This window comes from Sebastes umbrosus, chromosome 1 (assembly GCF_015220745.1).
Source record: "Sebastes umbrosus isolate fSebUmb1 chromosome 1, fSebUmb1.pri, whole genome shotgun sequence".
Taxonomy (NCBI): Eukaryota; Metazoa; Chordata; class Actinopteri; order Perciformes; family Sebastidae; genus Sebastes; species Sebastes umbrosus.
Genome location: NC_051269.1, coordinates 7,535,529 through 7,558,227, shown reverse-complemented (window position 1 = coordinate 7,558,227; position 22,699 = coordinate 7,535,529). Strand labels below are relative to the sequence as shown.

General features: G+C 41.0%; 1 protein-coding gene across 1 annotated transcript; it reads right to left on the bottom strand.

Annotated features, from left to right (window-relative positions):
* Positions 1–690: 690 nt before the first annotated feature.
* cand2 (cullin-associated and neddylation-dissociated 2 (putative)) lies at positions 691–22,215 on the bottom strand. Its single transcript, XM_037768606.1, has 24 exons — positions 22,025–22,215; positions 20,711–20,854; positions 20,118–20,272; positions 18,367–18,490; positions 17,951–18,008; positions 17,409–17,607; positions 16,251–16,356; positions 16,025–16,167; positions 15,487–15,797; positions 14,437–14,578; positions 12,190–12,308; positions 11,902–12,057; positions 10,534–10,755; positions 10,103–10,309; positions 9,430–9,617; positions 7,876–8,038; positions 6,455–6,595; positions 6,123–6,262; positions 5,187–5,362; positions 4,791–4,886; positions 3,511–3,680; positions 3,270–3,434; positions 2,875–2,982; positions 691–1,174 (listed from the first exon to the last, which is right to left on the bottom strand). The coding sequence occupies exons 1-24, from the start codon at positions 22,090–22,092 to the stop codon at positions 944–946; spliced, it is 3,732 nt and encodes a 1,243-aa protein (XP_037624534.1). The 5' UTR covers positions 22,093–22,215; the 3' UTR covers positions 691–943.
* Between the last annotated feature and the right edge of the window lie 484 nt (positions 22,216–22,699).

Sequence of the window (22,699 nt, the reverse complement as noted above, 5' to 3'; positions counted from 1 at the left end):
AGGGTAAATACAGGTATATTCAGGCTGAAAGTATGAGGATAATAATGTTTTTTTTTTTAACATTACAGCATGTAAACATGTTCTAGTAGAAACACAAAATACAAGTATGAACCTGAAAATGAGCATAATATGGGACCTTTAAAGGGTTTATGATATACGAGAAGTAGAAAATGAATTAGCTACTTTACTTTTTTATGGTCTGCTCCATTTGTTCTGACTTCTTCTCCTCTTCCTCATGGACATGGACATGTACGAAAACTGTAATATCCCATTTAACTGGTTCCTTCTAAAATAATAGGCTGTGTTTGTGTGTTTGTTTGTGGAAGAAGTATTCAGATCTTAAAGTAACTATATCTGTCAAATGCATGTAGGAGAGTAAAAAGTACAACATATCCTTCTGAGTTTTAGTGGTGGAGAATAAAGAAGTGAAATGGGGGCCGTTTTAAAACTTTGAACCAGTATCAATGAAGCTTCATCCTGTTGATCGATGAGTCACTTTGATATCACTAAAAAATGTGTGAAAAATGTGGTCGAAACTCACCGCTCACATTTCTTCCTGAGCGAAAGATGAAGATGTTTGTGTTGACGTTACGTTCATGTTGTAATCTGATGGAAAGAACCACCAGCAGATTTTACATGATGATTAAAACCTAGTGGCAACATATCAGACACAAACTGCACTGAGACACCTCACAGTGTTGCTCCCACTTTATTTCATGTGAACTACATTAAACCCAGTTCTGACTGGGAAGAACACAAAATGGGTCAAAAGAAACCGTTTAAGTTCACAGTGTATATTAAATATATCGAGGGAATTCATACTAAAACACCCAGTTTTCAAAATACAGCTGTGATTGTTGAACACATTTGAACAGCTTCTTTAAAAAGGCTTTTACCTATAAAACCATCATAACAAAACATGTCCTCCTCTATCATCCATCGTCTAGCTCACATCCATGCTCTCTGCGGGCCCTAAGCCCCCTCCCTCCCCTCCCTGGACGCTCTGGTAGATGGACGCCATGTCGGCGTTGGTTCTGATCTGGTTGGCGAAGTCGGCCATGCTGGGGCTCCTCTCCACCTCGGGCACGGCCAGCAGGGCTGCTACGGCGCGCATGGCCGAGCGCCTCAGCTCCTCCTGCTTCTCGAACTCCTGCTTCACCGAACCAGCCTTCACCTGCAGGTCCACGTTCATTTCAGTGACGTGGGAATCATCATCACGTGCTTATTAATAATGTACTCCTCATGCATTATTTTTACAATAAATATATAGATTTTTTGGGGGTAAAATGTAATATAAATGTGTTAACTCCAATGTTTTATCTCAAATTAAGCAAGCTTTTTTAAAAAATGATTTACTTTACAAACTGAAATGGGGGCTGTTTTAAAACTTTAAAACAGTACCAATGTTACAAATCGGTGTTCAAGTGGAAAACGCTGCTCTTTTCAAAGATACAGTTAAAGCCCCCCTCCAGTTTATTTTGTCATTTCTTTGATATTTTATATTTATTTGAGTCATTTCCTGACTAAGTTGATAAGCAACACTGTTTCCAATTCTGTTTTGACAAATAATTTTGTGCTCAAAGTTAAAAAAAAAGAAGCTTGTTTGTAAGACGTGAATATGACGTCTGACTATAGTAGAAGCTGCAGGCCAAAGGTCATCCTCCAAGCTGCAGGAGCACTCATGATCGTTTGAGTGATCTGAGCAGCAGTAAACTGATGAATCTGTTTATCTGTCCATCATTTTTTTTCTTTCTAGTTAGTTAGCTAGTTAGCTGTAGTTAGCCAGCACAACTTGTTTCATCAACGAACTGATGGTTTTCATTTTATTTTTTAGTTTAGTGTGTTTATTTTTACCATGGTATTTGTGTGTGTATGGTGAACAGGTGAAATCAACACACTGATTTACACAAAATCCCACCGTCAGAATTAACACAACACACTGACTGTCTCTCTCACTCGCTCTCTTCTTCACCGTCTCCTCCTGCTGAAGGTAAATTAACAGAAAGCAGCCGATACCGGAGGTATGTCGGCCTTTAACAGGTCCGAACGACGGGGAGTACAACTTTCAGCTCAACAGAAAACCAGAGAAAAGTCCCGTTAGAGAAGTAAACGGATCTGAGTGCAGCCCGGTGCGATGTCGGTGCTGGAGCCGAGGAGAGACCAGTCGGTGCTGGTGGACGGTGAACCTCCAAAACGTCCCCGAAACTACATTTCAAACGGCGGACCTCGGCAACACGTCTATCCGTTCTCTGGTGCTCTGGTCACCAGGAGGAGACGATGAAGAAGAGAGAGAGTGAGAGAGAGTCGGTGTGTTGAGATAATTCTGGTCTCATTTGTGGTCTGATAAACAGTAAATTCATCTAAACTGGTTTGAAAAACGATGCAATCTGGTTGCCATGGTGATGAATTACATCTGACTATTAACTACACCCCCTATTCTCTGTTTGAGAAAGAACGTTAACCAAAAAACAGGAAGTAACACTCGCTGGAGGTGGAGTGGGCGGGGGGGCTTTAAAGCTTCATCCTGTTGATCGATGTGTTTGACATGACTGAAAAATTCAACATGTGGTCAAAACTCACAGCCCACATTTCTTCCTGAGTAAAAGATAAAGATGTTTCTGTGAACGTTATATTATCATATATATTCATGTTGTAATCTGATGGAAAGACGAGCTGTGTAAAGAACCTTTAACAAAGTATAGTTGGTAATATATAAACGACTTATTTTGAAGTTAAAAGAAAGGTGAATAGAAATCTATAAGATAAGAAATAGTCTCTATTTAAAAAGCCCGGTGGACTTGTAATGTAAAGCTGTGCTGTACGTTAGTGTTTATATGAATGATAACATGAATACTATGAATGATGTGCTGGTACCTTGGTAGTGCACGTAGCTTTAAGAGGCTCTATCAGTCGGTCCAGTCTTTGGAGAACAGCTGCAGGACACAGAGAGGCCAGTCTGGCTAGCATCAGGAAAGTCAGCATCTATAACACACACACACATACACACACACGCACGCACGCACGCACGCACGCACGCACGCACGCACGCACGCACGCACGCACGCACGCACGCACACACACACACACACACACACACACACACACACACACACACACACACACACACATACACACACACACACACACACACGCACACACACACACACACACACCGGCGGTCCAACTCACGTGAGTAAAGTGAGGAGAAAATTTGCTTTGCTCTTGGTATGAATCAACATAAGTTGATATTTTCAGTATTTTCAACCCACCCTGATATCATAGTGATCTTTGAGTCCTTCTTCCACATGATCCAGGAACTGCAGGACGTTCAGCCCCTCCAGGCAGCTGTCCAGCAGAGTGTACATACACTCGAACGCCGCTTTACGCACATCCAGACCGTCATCCACAGTGTGTTTGAACGGACCCATCTCCACCTGCTCTACACACACACACACAGTCATTAACACATGAACGTCAGACATGAACAGACATGAAACCAGCCAAACCCACCTCTCTGATGAGGTCCTTCCTGATCTGGGTCTCCTTGTAGAGGTGAGGCAGCACGGTTGCTAGGAGACCACGGATCAGAGAGGGCTTGTTGTGAGCTGCAGAGTTAAACATCACCAAAGAGACGCGGCGCACGTTGATGTCCTCGTCCTGCAGGGTCTTCAGGAAGTCGCCTGAAAAACACCCACATGTTCATATGTCTATTGAAAAGGTGAATTCAGTACTAAAAAGACTAACTTTAGAAGACACACACTTGATTTGGTTAACGCATATTAATGATTTTTAACGTGTGGATTTTGTCCCCCATCACTTCCAGTACAACAGGATCTCTTCACAGCCAGTATGTACAGGAGGAATGAGTAGAGCATTAACTCTTTCAGTGTGCATATGTGCGTTACATTAATACAAATCTTTACTGCACACTATATTATTACATTATATTATTATTATATTCTTTATACTGTGAAACACAGATACTGTACACTAACTCATTTAAAAACAGGTATATTTTACACATTTTGTTTTATAAATTTCTGTTTTATATGAAAGATTCTCATTTTCCAAGTAAAACTGCAGATATTGTTTTAAATATATGTGTTTATTAGGGCTGTCAAAGTTAACAAGAAAATAACACGTTAATGCAACTTGGTTTTAACTTCACTAATTTCTTTAATACATTAACGCAACTTGTGATTTTTAGGTCGTAGCGGCTCAGTTTTAAACCTAGAGTAAAGATACTGGTATCATATGAAACTAGAAAACCTAAGGAAGCCACGATGGTGACGACCAAAACCAAGATGATGACGGCCAAAAACCAAGATTGCGACGGCCAAAACCAAAGATGGAGACGGACAAAATGCCGAACTCAAGGCTTCAAAACTGCAGTCCACAAACCAATAGGTGGCGTCATGGTCACAACGTCCACTTCTTAGTCTGGTTTAAAGTAGCCTAACAGTTAAAATTAAAAATTTCATTTCCAAACATTGAATTCATTAATTTGACCATTTATCCTCCTGATCTCACAACGTGGGTGAGGGAGGTGTTGGTGGAGGTCAGCTCTCTCTCTTCTAAGCCTCATCAAATCTGTAGATTTCATTTAAATCTCTCGCATGACTAAATCCCGCCACAAATACGTCACATTACTGAAGCTAAACATGCTCTAACTTCAATTTCACTGTGACTTTAAGACAGACTTTAAAAACATGTGGAACGATACTTTAAAATGAGGATTCGGTTCAGGTTTGTCCTCAAAGTAAACTTAAAGAAGAGTGTGTGTTTTGTACCTATGCAGTCTTTCAGCAGTGAGTCTATGGGGGCAGGTTGGTCAACGATGGTGAACTTGATCGCTGTCACCACCGTGCTGCGAGCCAGAGGAGAACCTGTAGGGGGCAGGATGACATCTATTTTAATTATTAACCCCTAAATTAACCTTTAACAGAACAATGGAACATTAACATAATCACAATAACTCAGTAGAGAGACAGCTACAAAACACAAGGCTGGAAGAAAACACCTATAACACCAAAACACTTGTACTTTATCAATATTTTCACAGTGTGGTATTAGTGCTTTTACTGGTTTCTGTTTTCTAGATATATTTAAGTGTTGGATGGACAGACAGACTTAATCTCCATCATCAGAAACATCTTGTGAGTGAATCAATGAAAGAAACTTAGTACCAGCTCTGAGCTGCTGTTTCAGTCGTGGTAACAGCTGGGCGGCGTTGACCAGGGTCAGTTTCCCCAGACATTCAGCCACCAGGTTCCTGGTTCCCTCCTCCTGACACTCACAGTTCTGAAACAGCAGAGTCCAGATGGACTCCACATGGGGCGACAGACTGGAGGCTGGACAGGCACTGGCAGAGACACAGGGAGAGAAGAAGAAGAGGAGGAGGAGGAGAAAGAAGAAGGCTTTTACCAAACTTTACAGGGAATCTGGTTCAAGTTGCACAAAATACAGGTTTTACCATCTTAGATAATAAAGTGGGGCTGCAGAAGGAAGAAACACATCCCCACTTAAAAAAAGTAAATTTTGCCAAAATTATATTCTGGTTGGATCAAAAAACAAAAAACAAAACAAAACAAAATCCTCTTATCTTACTTCTGTACACTAATGTCAGGTCCACACTACACAGGACATGTAGACATGAAGGCTACATGATTTGATTTCTGTATGATTCTATAATTATTTTATTATATATCTTCTATGATCTTTTATTAAAGCCTCTGATCACCCACCAGGTGTTCTCAGTTACTATGTCTGATTAGACCTCTGCTCAGGACTCTGTGGGCCTGTTAGACTAACTGATTGACCTCTTCCAGAGTCTCCTGTTAGCTTTGTTAGGGCGGGGGGACAAATCACACCTGTGTCATTCTTATTGGTAGATGAAGATTTGTGAATTAATAAATTCCCATCAAAGCTTCAATCTGAGCAGAGCTCTGATCAGTCAGAATAACACCTGTGTGGCTGTTCAGAGGCTTTACGTTTTGTCACTTGAGGGCACCATAGAGTGACGTTCTCTGGTGCAACTTTGTAAAATAATGAATTCAGAAAATATGAGGAGAAAAAAGAGAAAAGATGCATTGAAAGAGGAAGAGTGGAATAAAAGCAGACACCTGATGACCTCTTTGAGGGAGTGCAGCAGCAGGTATTGTCTCCGCGGCTGGGAGGAGATCTCCTTCAGCAGGAAGGGCAGGTAGTCCTTCAGGCTGCCGACCGCCATGCTGCCTAGAGCGCAGGACGCCGCCGTCTTCACCTGAAACCACAAACTAGATACTATTAATATTAAAAAATAAATATGTTCATTCATCCAGGAAGAGTTCATTGTTGAAGAGAAAACTCACTTTCAGCAAATATATTCAAATTTCACAAGAGAACATATCATTAATATATGAATCAATAATGAAAATAATGATTATTTGCAGCCTGGGAGCCATGTTGGTCTTACCTCCTCATTGGTGGAGGAGATGGCCTCCAGGAGGACTCCCTGCACCTCCTTACTTCCTCCCAGGCTGCCACTCCTCCCCACCTCCCCCAGACACAACAGAGCCAGGACTCTAGTAGACTCTGGAGAACCAGGATTCTTCACCTGAGAGGAGAGGAGAGGGGAGGGGAGGAGAGGAGAGGAGAGGAGAAGAGAGAGGAGGAGAGAGGAGTAGAGGAGAGGAGAGGAGAGGAGAGGAGAGGATAGGAGAGGAGACGAGAGGAGAGGAGAGGGGAGGAGAGAGGAGAGGAGAGGAGAGAGGAGAGGAGAGGAGAGGAGAGCAGTGGAGAGGAAAGGAGAGGAGGGGAGAGAGGAGAGGAGAGGAGAGGAGAGGAGAGGAGAGGAGAGGAAAGCAGAGAGGAGGAGAGGAGGAGAGGAGAAGAGAGGAGAAGGGAGGGGAGGGGAGAGGAGAGGAGAGGAGAGAGGAGGAGAGGAGAGGGGAGAAGAGAGGAGAGGAGAGGAGAGGAGAGGAAAGGAGAGGAGAGAGAGGAGGAGAGGAGAGGAAAGGAGAGGAGAGAGAGGAGGAGAGGAGAGGAGAGGAGAGGAGAGGAGATGAGAGGAAAGGAGAGAGGAGGAGAGGAGGAGAGGAGAGGAGAGGAGAAGGGAGGGGAGGAGAGAGGAGAGGAGAGGAGAGAGGAGGAGAGGAGAGGGGAGAAGAGAGGAGAGGAGAGGAGAGGAGAGGAGAGGAGAGAGAGGAGGAGAGAAGGAGAGGAGAGGAGAGGAGAGAGGAGAGGGGAGGATAGGGGTCAGCAGTAGCCTGTTAAAACACACTGATACAACCCGTCACTCACCATCACATTTCAACAAGAACACACATCATGAAAACATCTCCGAGTGCCATTCTAGTTTTCTAATAAATTGCTTCTAAATTGTTCCCGTGTCAGTGTGTTTGTGTCCTGCACAGACCTGCAGGCTTTAAATCTGGGCTTGCTGCTTTTCCAAAACTGTTTGGTTGCTGGCAAACGTTAACTTCTGCTGCAGCCGAAGCAGAAGTTGACTGATATCGAGTATTGTGGGTTTTTGACAAGCAAGAATTTCTTGCAAAAATCTCCTAAGTAAAATGACAGATTTCTGTAGCTCTGCTGGCGTAACGGTGTGCACATCTTTACCTCCTAAACACACACTGTGCTCGTAAATGAATTTAGTTGTAATTTTCTTCTAATTTAATACAAAAAGAAATTGTTATGATTTTGAAAGTTTTGTCAACATTCACAAATTATTCTGTGACACTTCCACCATTTAAATAAATAATTAGCTCTACATGATGCATGAAGTTGGAGGTTGGAATGAGAACAACATGAAGCGATGGAGGTTGGGGTAGTACCGGCAAGAACTTCAGTCTACTTTGTACCGTGTATTTTACCAGTGTACAGACTCCCACTCACCTCCTGCAGGAGTCCGGCCACAGTGGCTGGTGTCTCTGTGGGGCAGGAGGAGGACAGAGCAGCCACACAGCGAGCTACAGACTGGTACGACTGTCTGTGGATGATGGTGGTGTCTGAAGACTTGGAGCTGTGGAACGGAGCTGTGAGAGACTTCAGCAACTGACTGAGAGGAGGAGGAGGAGGAGGAGAGGAGGAGGAAGAGGAGGAGGAGAGGAGGAGGAGAGGATTCAATCAAAACCTGCTCAAACTTGATTGGTCAATAGGTCTACTACTCGGACTACAAATGGAAACTAGAACTCTTCTGGTACCAAAATCTTGTCCCGTTGCTGCTACAGATTCTACTTGTGAATCTGTTTATAGAGATTATGAGTGTGTTCCAATCCACCTACTTCCAGAAGTACACTTCAATGTAGTGCACTTTGTGCACTCTGTACTCACTTGAGTAGTAACATTTGCAACATTTGACCGCGGCTCGCTACCCGCCAAAATATCTTCTGAAAAAAAATGAAAGCAGAGTGGAAATTACGTTTCCAACGTCGTCGCCTACTCCTATGATGTGTCCTCCTGTTGGCTGAAAATGCACCATTATGTTTACGTATTGTATTGTTTTATTCTGTTATCTACATATGTTTGAATAGTGGTCGTGGTCCTTTCCCTTCCGCTACGTAGCCAAGATGGCGACAGTTGAGTGTGGAACGTGTCCAGCGTTCCACACTCAACGATCTGACCGTTTTGAGTACAACATCCGAGTACTTTGAGTGCACTGCATTTTGCCGTACTTCCCAGTGTGAACGCACTTATGCACTCAAAGTAGTAAGTGTAAGTAAAGAAGTACGCGGATTGGAACACACTGTATGTCTTTCAGGCTCCACGCCCCCAGTTCGTAACGCAGACGGCATAATCGTAACCTCTGATGGCATAATCTGAATTATTTTCTGAAATTTTACAAAGCTCCTCCTGAGCTACGGAAGACATATTATAACTGATCTTTATGTATAAAATACATCTGTAGAATTGACCTTTAAGGGTCCGTTTGTAATCAGTTGGATATCAGTATCTTTACTTCACACCCTGGAGCCTTGATTCTAACAACACGTTTATGCTTTTACAGGCTCTTAACATGCTGTTTTAGTCCTCTATTGTGTTTTAACGGGCTTCTAATCACCAAAATCATTTCAACATTGTGGGTTTTGAAAAGTTTTCATTATCACTTCAGCTAACTATGTCAACTGTTTTACACATTACTTTTAGCTAATGTTTAGCTATCTATGTTAACTGTGCTTCCATTACTTTTTTGAATTTTAGTACCATGTTCTTGAATTGTTTTTGAACATCTGTAACAGTTCTAACAACTGTTGGATTTGTGCTGTTTTTTTTCCTGCTTCTGTCTTATTTCACCCATAATGCATTGCAGGGCAGGCTATCTAAGTCAGTCTTACATTAGTCACTCGTAGGGAAGTTTTATGCAACAGACAAATTGAAGTGTTTATTGCAAGTCTGACCTAAAGTCAAGACAAAGCTAGGTCTACTTTAATGCAACTGGCCCCATGGTACCTGTAGCCCAGGTTACTGGTTTTGGACAGCACCAGTGCCTGTAGGAAGTCCAGTATGGCTGCCAGCGCTCCACCCTGCAGCAGGGGAGAGTGGACGAGTCTGAAGACTCCCGGCAGCACGGAGGAGCTGATCTTAGCCAGAGACGAGGGGCAGGCTTTGGCCATGCAGGTCAGCAAGGTCACGGATACCTACACAGAGACACGCAACATGTTAAAATACTACATGTATTATATAACAATATCTACATACACAGCACTGGTCAACAGGACTGGAAGATAATACTTACCTCAGCCAAGGAGGTTTTATTTTTTAAATATTTTTTTGTCTATTTTAGTTTAGTTCATTTGAGGGATAGTGAAAATTAATAAATACACATATAAAAATGCCAGAATGCTATTTTTCATCTGTTGTCCCTGGTCAAGGTGTTACAAAAGTCTTCCTAAAATTCATCAAAAGCAGAAACCATGGCGAATATGTAGTGTCTGAGTGCCTTCTAGTCTGTAATAGGTGAGGTAGTGTATATCCATGTCTCTTGATTACTCCTTTAAATAATATCTACCCTTGTCCAGGTCACAGACTCTTCATCAATGTTTGCCATCATTTGTTCTCTAAATGTCACAGTGAACACGGTGGAAGGAGCCTGATTAATGAGTGCTGGTGTTAAATCCAGTACCTGTGATACGTGCATGTCGCTCTCGTCCACCAGAGCAGGCAGCTCGCTCAGAACAGGCTCCAGCGCTGCAGGTTTGATGCTGGCAGAGTGATGTGTGACAAACGAAGTCAGACACGCCAGCGTGCCGAGCTTCAGAGCACGCTGGTTCTTCCGCAAGAAAGATCCCAACACAGACAGAGTCTCTGGCAGGATGGACGACAGGTTGATCTGGACGAGACGGAGACGGAAAGTTATTTATCAGTCACTGCTTTCCAGAGGTGGAAGAAGCATTCACATCCTGTGCTGCAGTAAAAGCACAACACCACACTGTGGAAATACTCAACTGAACTGAATACTTAATGAAGTAAAAGTATGTAATCAGCTAACTGTAGTTAAAGTAATTAAAGTAAAAGTATTGATTGTGCAGTAAAATGTTGTGTTTCACACTAAACCTTTAGTGGAGACGCAGAGATAAGGGTGATGCTCCTGACTGCTGTCAACCTTGTGATCTCATTCTTCAACCTCTCCAGGAAGATCACCAAAACGCCCTGCAGCTCCGCCCCCAGGTGGTCGCCAAGGTGACACACCATGTGACCCATACAGGAAATAGCCCTCTCTTTCACTTCCTGGTCGATGTCTGTTGCTTTCAGCCTCTTCAGAGTTACACAAAACACCTTGGAGAAACGACATGTTGTGATTCTTTTATGCTACGAATGCACATGCAATTTCAATATAAAAATAATACCTTTTAATAGTGAACTTACTTGGGGGGAATCTATTTCTTTATTGGAAAACATTTATTTTATAAATTAGTTGTTCACTTTAACCTAGAGATGCAAAGATCCGACTTTTTCATTCCTGGTACTGATAGCAAAACCTGGGCTTTGGGTATCGGCCGATATCGAGTACCGATCCGATACCAGCGTTTAATTAGCTGCATGCCTCACTGTGTGGACGTCACTGTTCTTTTATGTGTAAGGAAACATCAGGCTTGACTATTGTTTTCTCAACTTTGTCAAAAAATATAACAAATAAATAGAAACTTTCATTTTATTTATACAAATTTAATTTTGTATTTATTATTGAAATAATAAATCGCACACTAGCAACTTGGTAAAAAGAATTTGCAAAATTAACAGAATTTCTTTTCATTATTAAAATAATAAATCGTACACTATTAACTTGGTGAAAAATCTTCTAAATTAACAGGAATTATAATTCAACTGTAACCCTTTTTAATGCAGCAAAAAAATTGTCAAAACTTAAACAGGAATTAAAATTCCAGCATATAATGTATATAGTATATAAACATAGAACTGACTAGAATAGATCGGATCCATTGTCACCGATACCCGATCCAGCTGTTTGAGTCATTATCGGCCCGATATCTGATCCGGTATTGGTGCATCTCTACTTTAAACCCTCAGTTTGCACACAGCCCACATTGTCCTCATTCCATTAGTTAACTCACCACATGGCACATAGCACATTTGTTTTTATTTGACAAATGAATGTATTTTGTCCCCTATGATTGTAAAAGGTTAGTTTCTAACTGCATGGTAAATAAACTCTAAACAGATAATCTTTATATTCCCACTTCATTCCCGTTAATTCCGATGGAAAGTTTCCATCTTGAATATTCCTGGAATTCCACAGTCATCATGACCCTCAAACTACAACTGATCTGTCAGAGCTTCAGGTTGTACTGACATTTACCGGTGTTCTGGGTGTTAATAATGACAACAGGATATTACATCTCTACGGTGATATTATAGAGCCAAAGCACCAAACAGCCGGTGAACCCCCCCGACCCTTCTCACCTCTCTGACAAACGGTTTGGGGTCGAATCCTGCGGCGGTGGCGGTCTGTCCCTGCGGCCTCATCACTCTGACAAGCTGCTGGGCGACCAGCAGAGCCTCCGACGTGATCTTATAGAAAGAGTCTTCTACACACGCCACCACCGGAGGCAGCAGCACCTGCAGCCACGAAGACAAGGCTTCATTTGTTCATCTTCAGACTGAGCCTCAAACTTATTCATATCAGCAAATAATCCTTTTAAACAATATGCACATTATCATGAAGCAGAGCTTTAAAGAGGTTTAAAGGACCTGCATGTGTGTCTGAAAGGCCTGAGGAGGGTGGGAGAGGAGGAGGACGTGGAAGAAGGAGAGAGCATCGATCCTCATGGTGGAGGAGGTGGATCTGTCTGTCAGGGAGAAGATGATGCCTGGAGGAGCAAGGAGGAAGGAAGGAAGGAAAGAAGGAGGAAGGAAGGGAAAAAAGAAGAGGAGAGAGCAAGGGGACGCAGAGAAGCAGCTGAACGTAAGTAAGAGATAATGTACAACGAGCCGGTCGTTATCGCGTCGACCCCGACGTGAAGCGAAAGATTCATTTCGCAATAACGACCGGCTCACTGTACATTATTACACTTATTACACGGCTACGTACTAAATTAATCAATAATTTGACACAAAATAATTAGTTAAAACATTATTTTAATTGATATAAAAATGATTTGAATTCTTCCGCTAGTGAATTAGTCCGTTTGACACGGTTGGAACTGAGTCCGTAGCAACGTAACTCTAGTTTAAGATTAGCTGACTCGTTAGCTGTAATTCACATTAAACTGAACATTTCCATTGATGGTGAAGTGAGACGAGGTGAATGGGACGTCTCTGGGAATATTAATGTTGATGTTTCTGTCTTCATTCATCTGGATGTGTCCTTCTTGTCGATGCATAAAATGACCACGGCATCTGATTGTGGTTTTCTGTCCCGTAAATGTCATTTTCTTTTCCATTAACCAGTCTTTAAACGCTGCCGTAGCCCGTACTGTATTCCGTTTAGTGTTTACTTCATGTCTGTCGATTCCTCTGTCGTCCTGCTCTTTGTGTTTTTTAACCCGTCTCGCTTTTTCTGCTCTGTTTTCTTGTTCACTCTTTCTTTTCTTCACTGGGGACTCTTCTGCCGTTAACCATGAATTTAAAGTTTTGTGCTCTCCAAATATATTAAAATTCATATCAGAAAAATACTCCGTGGTGTTTTCTGATGGAGGAACGGAAACCTAACGTCTATTTTGTGCCGCAGTTAAATTTACCGGACTTCTTTCTGTGCATTGATATAATCGGATGTGGTCCTCCAGAGTCTGTGATCAGAGCGTCCGTAGCAACAGTCTGCTATAAAGAAATAACAGACCGTAGAACGCTGTGATTGACCAATCAGAATCGAGTATTCAACAGAGCCGTGCAACAGTCTGTTATACATAACAACGGTCTGTTATACATAGCAACGATCTGTTATACATAGCAACGGTCCCTTATACATAGCAACGGTCTGTTATACATAGCAACGGTCTGCTTTACATAGCAACGGTCCATTATACACAGCAACGGTCTGCTTTACATAGTCTGTTATAAGTAGCAATGGTCTGTTTTACGTAGCAACGGTCTGCTATACATAGTCTGTTATAAGTAGCAATGGTCTGTTTTACGTAGCAACGGTCTGTTATACATAGTCTGTTATACGTAGCAACGGTCTGTTATACTTAGCAACGGTCTGTTATACATAGCAACGGTCTGTTATACGTAGCAACGGTCTGTTATACGTAGCAACGGTCTGTTATATTGGACCAAACAGGTCATGCAACTTTCCACAAAGTTTAACTGAAATACTTCAAGTAGTTCTGAGATATCTTGCTAACTAACAATTAATAATAGATAATGTACAGCGAGCCGGTCATTGATGTGAAAGAATCCCCGACAGGCCGATGCAATGACCCGCTAGCTGTACATTATCCCGCTTATTACACGGCTACTTACCGAAGAAATCAATAATTTGACACAAAAACAGTCCTCCAGAGTCCGACATCAGAACTGCTATACGTAGCAACAGTCTGCTATACATAGCAACGTTCTGCTATACGTAGCAACAGTCTGCTATACATAGCAACGTTCTGCTATACGTAGCAACGGTCTGCTATACATAGTCTGTTATAAGTAGCAATGGTCTGTTTTACGTAGCAACGGTCTGTTATACGTAGCAATGGTCTGTTATACTTAGCAACGGTCTGTTATACATAGCAACGGTCTGTTATACGTAGCAACGTTCTGTTATACATAGCAACGATCTGTTATACATAGCAACAGTCTGCTATAAAAAAAATATTAGACCGTAAACCGCCGTGACTGACAAATCAGAATCAATTATTCAACAGAGCCGTGTAATAAAGACGTATAGATGTTAGGAGGGCTGAGCGAGAAATAAAAAGAAAGAAAAAGGCAATGTGTGTGCGTGGGTGTGTGTGTGTGTGTGTGTGTGTGTGTGTGTGTGTGTGTGTATGTGTGTGTGCGTGTTACCAGGTATCAGTGCAGGTATGTGCGGCTCCAGAGCTCCAGGTACAGTGTGAGCCAGTTCAGTGAGCAGAAGGAAGCAGCCCTGTCGAGATTTAATGCTCTTCTCCTTCAGCTGTCGGTGGAGAGTCTTCACTATCAGGGGCACCTGGACACACACCCGCACGCACGCACGCACGCACGCACGCACGCACGCACGCACGCACGCACGCACGCACGCACACACACACACACACACACACACACACACACACACACACACACACACACACACACACACACACACACACGCACACACACGCACACACAGATCATGCATTTGCTATTTGAGTTTCTTTTTTACTTATTATTCACTGATCTGTTTGAGAGAATCTCAGCTGGTAACCAGTACACAAGCTGTACAGCGTACCTCCCAATCCTTTTGTTTATTTGTTATATTTGTTGAAATTCTCATTACACTCCGACAGCAATCAATAAATCAAATACTCTGTAATAAACCATCCAATCATTTCATTCAGCCCAAACTTTCATTGGAGAAGAGTTGGCAACACTGGGCTGCTTTTAGGTTGGAGGATTTTGCTGGTTTCTCAACATTACCCACCCTGCCTTTAACTTCCAAATTTAATATCGCATCAACGCGTAGTTCAGTAACTGAATAGTGAAAACTCGTAGAGGTACCAACTTCTGAAGGAGCTACAGTTTATTTGCATCTTATAATGTCACATTGTTATTGTTTGGATTTTATTGTTTGTTGATATGTATATATACTATATATATATATATATATATATAAAATAAAAAAATAAATATATATTTACATCTGTACTTTACTTTTAATGTTATCAACAAAGAGAAATGTTCTCCACTCGTCTCAAAATGGTCCTAAATCGATACTAGCGTATACTTCTTTTATGAATGAAGTGGTACAGCTGAAGCAGTGGCGCTGTGTGTGTGTTTGACCAATCAGCGACAGTCATCTTTACAAACTCCACCCAGAAAGTTCCAGTACTTTCTGTACCTGTTTCTATGTGTACTGGTAGTAAAATGTTTCAGTACCTGTTCCTTCAGCATGGCGACGGCTGGCTCCTCTTCCCTGCTCCCAGTTGAGTCGGATGTGGCTGTGATGAGGCCGTGGTGACTCGGTCCAGCTCGTGTTTGTCTCAGCAGCGTTGAGAAGGCGGCGAAGACGTCGGCCCTGACGTTCTCCTCCCGCTCCTTGAAGCGGGCCAGCAGGGCGGGGCAGATGGAGGCGTAGAAGGAGAGGATGAGGTCCCGCCTCGTGGTGAGCAACGCCTCCAGACACTTGATGGAGGAGCGCCGCACCTTCCAGCTCATATCGTCATCGTCGCTGTACTCGTCGTCTGATTCTGGAGACAAGAGACCAGGCAGTTATCTCTAAGTATAAGTACATGCTTGAGGTACTTGAGTATTTCCATTTGATACCACTTTATACTTCTACTCCACTACATCTTTAGTTACTTTACAGACGAGAGTTTTTTTGTAAAGTAAACATGTTCTGGTACAAACTCAAAATAAAGTATGAACTTGTAATCGGTCCTCTTTAATTAGGAGATGAAAACAGTAAACAAATAACCTTCATCCAGCCCGTCCTCTATGTCCATGCTGTCCTCTTGCTCCTCTTGCTCGTTATCATAGTTGTAGTTAGGGTCAAAGGTCATGAACTTCAGACAAAGCTGTGTTACTGTGGCAATATGAGGGGACATCTCCTTTGGACACCTGTCAATCAACAGACACGACAAGAATAATAGAGAGAGTGTGTGTGTGTGTGTGTGTGTGTGTGTGTGTGTGTGTGTGTATACCTGCGTATGAAGGCTTCAAAGGCCTGGAAACAAAACTCTCTCAGCTCGTCGTCCTCCACAGCGGTGAACTTCACCACCATCGGGATCAGCTTCTCTAAATGCTCACCTACATAACACACACACACACACACACACACACACACACACACACACACACACACACAGACATAAAAGACAAACAAAATGAACGTACAGTTTATGAGTTTTTATCTAAATAATTAAAACGTCAATTAAAAAGTCAGGTTTTTGGCCGTCGCCATCTTGGTTTTTTGCAAACAGAAGTGACATCAGAGGGTGGAGCTAAGTACAACCGAACGCTGACTAAGAGAAAATTTTTTATAATTAACTCTGATGAAGTGAAAACACACTGTGAAAGGGTTATAGTTCTAAAACAAAAACACGGACAACTCCCAGACCGGACAACGCCGTGGTAGCGACCTGTCAATCACAATGTAGCCCCGCCCTAAAGCATCCCCTGCTTTATGGTCTATTTGACTCTAAATTTACTAAATGAACATCATGCGGTATTGAAGAAGACTTGAAACTAGCGATTGAGACGATAAACTCATGTTTACAATGTTTACTGAGGTAATAAATCAAGAGAGAAGTAGGCTCATTTTCTCATAGACTTCTATACAACCAGAGGAGTCGCCCCCTGCTGGCTGGTAGACAGAATGCAGGTTTAAGGCACTTCAGCATTGACTTCACTTCTCAGACCCGGAGGTTGATGCCTGGTTTTAAGTTAACGTTTAAAGACAAAAAAGTTATCTTGTTTCTTGGTTTTTCAATCTAAAATATAAACCCAATATATATCTTGGAAATCTGTTGAGCTTCTGTGTTTAGTGTTTTATTTTGTTTTAAAGGCCAGTGATTAAAGCCTGATGTCGTAAGGAACCAGGTGATTTAGTCACCTAACCATCCATCAGCCGGTCCAAAGACTCAGACTAAACTAAACTAAACGCCACCTGAAGTTTTTGTCCTGAACTCAAAGACTTGAGGACCTGAGTGGCCGTCCTGGTTTAGAAGCAGGTCAGACAAATACTGCTGGTGCAAGACGAGGAAGTGCTTTAATAATAATAAATAAAATAAAAATCAACATGAAACCTGACCAGAGTTATGACTTTAAACTGGTCACATGAACGCAGCTACAGATCTCACCGACTCGATGGCCGCCCTGACGGCTGATGGTTGCTAGGCACTGGATGTACGTCCTCGTCATGGAAGTGGGCGGGGCCTTGGCCAACTCCGTCAACAGGTGTTCAATTAGCTGGGAGAAGAGGGCGGGGCTACAGCAGGGCACCAGGTGACCGAGAGCCAAGATGGAGCGCTTCCTGACCGCCATCCTGGGGCTGGTTAACTGACGGGGCATCAGGGGGAAGAGTGAGTGAGTGAGTGAGTAAATGAATGAATGAATGAATGAATGAATGAACGAACGAATGCACAGATGGACAGAAGAAAAGACAGATAAAATATGATGAAATAAGAAAATAAGATCCAGTAAAATAAAATATAGCACAATATGTCACAATGACTGAAAATTTAAATAATATAAAAATCGTACACTTTGCATGCAAAAAGGCAATATTACATATACTACAACTACTGCTGCTACTACTACTCTGTGTACTGCTACAACGAGAAGAGAATGAAATGTACCACATTCACATTTGTCTTTGTTATTTGGAGTCTCAGTTTCTCACCTGAGGCAGCAGACTGGAGAGCAGAGAGCTGTGGAAACTGACCAGAGCACCACTCAGCCTGGAGAATCAAAAATATCAATAAATAAATAAATAAAAAGTATAAAGAATATAAATATATAAATATAAAAGAGTCTAATCCAGTCTGTGAGGCTGTATTTGGCAATGCTAATGTGTTGATGTTTAGCAGGTATATTGTTTACCATGTTCACCATTGTAGTGTAGCGTGTTAGCATGCTAACATTACCTAATTATCACTAGGGCTGCCAATCGATTAAAATATTTAATCACACATTTTTTATCTGTTCAAAATGTACCTTAAAGGGAGATTTGTCAAGTATTTAATACTCTTATCAACATGGGAGTGGACAAATATGCATATTTGCTGCTACAAATGTTTTCTACTGTTTAGTTGTTACCTTCCTAACATGTCCGACAGGATGTCCAGAGCCTCCAGCTGAACGGACACGTCTTCCTGTTTCCCCATGGCACCGATCAGCTGGGAGGTAATCTTCTTACACACACTGACTGTCAGCGTCAAACCTGGCAACCATCATGAATAACACAAGAACCCAGAGGGAAGTTAGAACAGCAACAGACCTGGCAACTAAAAAAACAAACATGTAACAATAACTACACATACTGTAGGATACTTCTTTTTATTTGGAGGATTTTCTATGTTGGCACAACACAACACAACATACAGGAGAACAGCTAGAGCTGCTATGAGGAACTTTTATTTTGTGTTGATTTTAGCGGTCCCTGTGGACAAACGCGGTAGTGTTTCTGTGCACCAGAGTCCCTTTAGGAAACCTCTCATTTTACTGCAGCAGGATCTGACAGTCTGCCCCGCTCAAGCCTGGTTCTGTTCAGTTCATGATAAAAGTACAATTATGTTATTGTGTTTGGGATTTGGTGAAAATAATTAGTGTAGCTTTATTTTTACTTTTTCGCTCTTTGTTTAACATGTCATTTTAAGTATATTTACAGGCCGTCCCTTTTAAATATAAAAATTAGGGCTGTCAAAGTTAACGCGATAACAACACGTTCACACAAATTTGTTTTAATGCCACTAATTTCTTTAACGCATTAACGCAACTTGTGAGTTTTAAGTTGTAGCGGGTCAGTTTTAAAGCTAGAGTGAAGATCCTGGTATCATATGAAACTAGAAAACCTAAAGAATCCATCGGTACCAACCATGTCATACTAGCTATATATACCAGCAATATATGTACTTCATACTGTATCTGCGTCTCTATTTATAGCTCAGATTCACCAATATGCTGATGACATCCGCCTAATTTTGGCAGAATAAAAATAAACAAAAAAGGGAGTTTTAATGTGAGGAAGCCCTCACTAACTGACTCAATGACCTGAATACTAGCTTGTCAAGAAGGAGGCTAAATAACACTCCAAAATTACACTAAGTTTTGGGGCGGAAAGGGGTCCCTTGACCTCTGACCTCCAGATATGTGAATGAAAATGGGTTCTATGGGTACCCACGAGTCTCCCCTTTACAGACATGCCCACTTTATGATAATCACATGCAGTTTGGGGCAAGTCATAGTCAAGTCAGCACACTGACACACTGACAGCTGTTGTTGCCTGTTGGGCTTCACTTTGCCATGTTAAGATTTGAGTATATTTTTTATGCTAAATGCAGTACCTGTGAGGGTTTCTGGACAATATTTGTCATTGTTTTGTGTTGTTAATTGATTTACAATAATAAATATATACATACATTTGCATAAAGCAGCATATTTGTCCACTCCCATGTTGATAAGAGTATTAAATACTTGACAAATCTCCCTTTAAGGTACATTTCGAAGTTAAAAACAGTTAACAAAATGTGCGATTAATCACGATTAAATATTCTAATCGATTGACAGCCCTAATAAAAATATACAAATATACAACTTGGATAAACATTAATAGTCTAATGTACATTTTAGTCTGATCTCTGTGATGCTGTGGACACTTGAAATATCTACATAAAAACTACAGGAACTATTTTGTAGTTATTGAAATCTCTTGAATGCAGAGTTGTGAAATGAATGTGGCTTCTGAATTTAAACACAGCAGCATCTTTAACGTGAGATGGAAGCTTGTTGTCACCATGATAGATAATGAAGGGATAGGTGATGATGAGGATGATGATGACAGTCCTCACCTGATGAAGACAGCGGCAGCTCAGCAATCACCGTCTTCAGTCCCATGCTGGAAATGTCTCTCAGCGGCTCTTTGTCTGACATCATGTTTGAACACAGCGTGTCCACCATCATCTCTACCTGAGGCTCCTTCACCTTACTCACCAGAGGAGCCAGACTACGAATCAATAAAAAAATAGATAAAATATTATAAATATGTATACTATTATAACTATTTACTATTTATTTATTAAACGTTTGCTTCCCAGAGGAGCATAAAGTGAGCGATGGACATAAATGGAAGTTAGAAAAATCCAGCACCCAGATTTTGAGATCAATCTCAAACTTTTTCATGTCAAGGATCCAAAATCACATTACAGTGGTACACCAAAGACGCAGTAGAGAAACATGTCAAATATTGCACATTCACATTAGCATTTGATTTTCAATATTCTGCAAAATAATCACAATATCATTAAATGTGAAATGATGAATATGCAGCGTAGTCCTTAATCAACCCCCCCCCCCCCCCCCCCCCCCCCCCCCCCCCCATCACCCAGAGCAGGAACGAGTGAGTAAATATCCGTCCACACAGACTGAAGAACTGTGTTTTTACCATTTGACGGCCAGGTTCTGCACCTCCCCGTTCTTGTCCTCCAGCAGTTTGAGCAGCATGGTCACCACCTTCCTCTCACTGTCCTCGTCCAGCTTAATGCTGTCCTTCTGCAGCTCCAGCATCAGGTCGTTAGTGGCCATGAACCTGGTCACACAAACACATTATGAATTCATTAAAATGTATGTTTTTATGTTGTTATGACACTAAATCCCCTCCCAAGAACAGGAAAAGAAAGACAGGCACCAAAGACTTAAAAGACTTGATTTACAGACACTCTAATCTCAAATGGTGGGAAGTAACTAAGTACATTTACTTAGTTGATGTATTATTATAGATTAAACTACCAGCAGTATATAAAGTCATTAAAATGATCTCCACCTTTACCAGATGCAACATTAAAGTGATGAACACATGAATATGGAGGGCGGAACCTGCCAAACTCGAAAATAAATGAATAAATTACTAAATAAATAAATAAATGCAGCAAAAATATTATAATGAAGTGATGACAAACGTTGAGTGACAGCCCCCTCATTTACATAATGAGGCAGAATACATAAAGAAATGTATAAAGAAAAGAATACATAAATAAATAAGTTTAGGAAAATAAATAAGGGCTGAAATGCAAAGGGAAAATCGTGCAGGTATAAATAAATAAATACATAAATACATAGATACATTTAAAAACAAATATGAAATAAATAAAAAATAATGCAAAAATAAACAATAACATAACAATTAAAAGGGAAAATTAAACGGAAGAGTGAATAAATAAGGGAATTAATACAAAGATAAATAAATAAACAAATAAATAAATAAGCAAATTAAAACAGAAATATCAATTTTTGTCACATTTTATCAATTAATTAATGGCTACATTTATTTTTAATATTATTTTTCCTACATTTAATGACATATTTATTTATTTATTGAGTCATTTATTTTTGGCAGGTTCTGTCCTCCATACAATAATTCATCAATAATTATGATACAATAATATACTATAGATTATTCTGCATAATGAGTAGTAGAACTTTAAGTATTATTTTGATGCTAATACTGTTGCACTTTTACTTAAGTAAGGTTTTGAATGTTCTACACTGTGGTATTACTTCTTGTAGGCTACTGAAGTAAATGATCTGAGTACGTCTCCCCCACACACAGACACACACTTATTAAAGTAGTTAAAAGTAGACTTTCAGTGTGATGACATTTAAATAAAAGTGAAGTGACAGACACACATAAGGAGTCAGGACTAAAAAGTGTCTTCTCACTGTGAGACACTGGAGCTGCTCATGAACTGTTGATTCTCACCTGAAGTCTTTGTCAGTTGACGTCATCTTCTCCAGCAGGTTGGAGATGTGGTAGGACACACTGGACATGTTGGGTCGGGTTGGGAAACTTATTCTACGATGAAAAGTGAAGAAAGTGTGGCGACAGATTTAACCCGACAACATGGCGAGAGTGGAGGCGACGGAGAGAAGGAGTCACACCGGAGAGAGAGCCTCACCGGCGGGGGGAAACCTGACACTGCTGGGTTCAGATAAAAATAGATGTGAAGCAAAGAACACATATACACCAAGAGGCGAAACTCAGCTGTTGGTTCCATGGCAACATCAGCGCCCATTCCGCCATGTTGGACTGAAAGCAACTACCGGACGCCAGTAAAACGTCACCTACAAAAGTAAAACTAAAGTATTTCTATTATATTGTCATATATTTCATGTCTCTACTGAAATGGCCTCTGTTGAACAATAAGATAACAAATAGTCAATATGATTAAGATAAATATGTAAGTTATGAATTGGTGTTGTGATTAAGTTATATTATAAGTAATGAATTGGTATTGTGGATTTATAACAAATTTATATTTTGATAAGGATAATTATATCATTAATTAATTTATATTTCTGTATGACACATATTAAAGGTCATAATTATAGTTAGAATAATTATAAATAATAATAATTAGAGTTATACAAATTTAGG

Excerpts from the sequence above, each read along its gene's own strand:
- cand2 (XM_037768606.1), bottom strand. The coding sequence starts at position 22,092 with ATGTCCAGTGTGTCCTACCACATCTCCAACCTGCTGGAGAAGATGACG. Across the intron at positions 14,579-15,486 it reads TCGCCATGCTGAAGGAACAG|GTGCCCCTGATAGTGAAGAC; the intron begins GTACTGAAACAT and ends GTGTGTGTCCAG. Across the intron at positions 4,887-5,186 it reads GAAACAGCAGCTCAGAGCTG|GTTCTCCTCTGGCTCGCAGC; the intron begins GTACTAAGTTTC and ends TGCCCCCTACAG.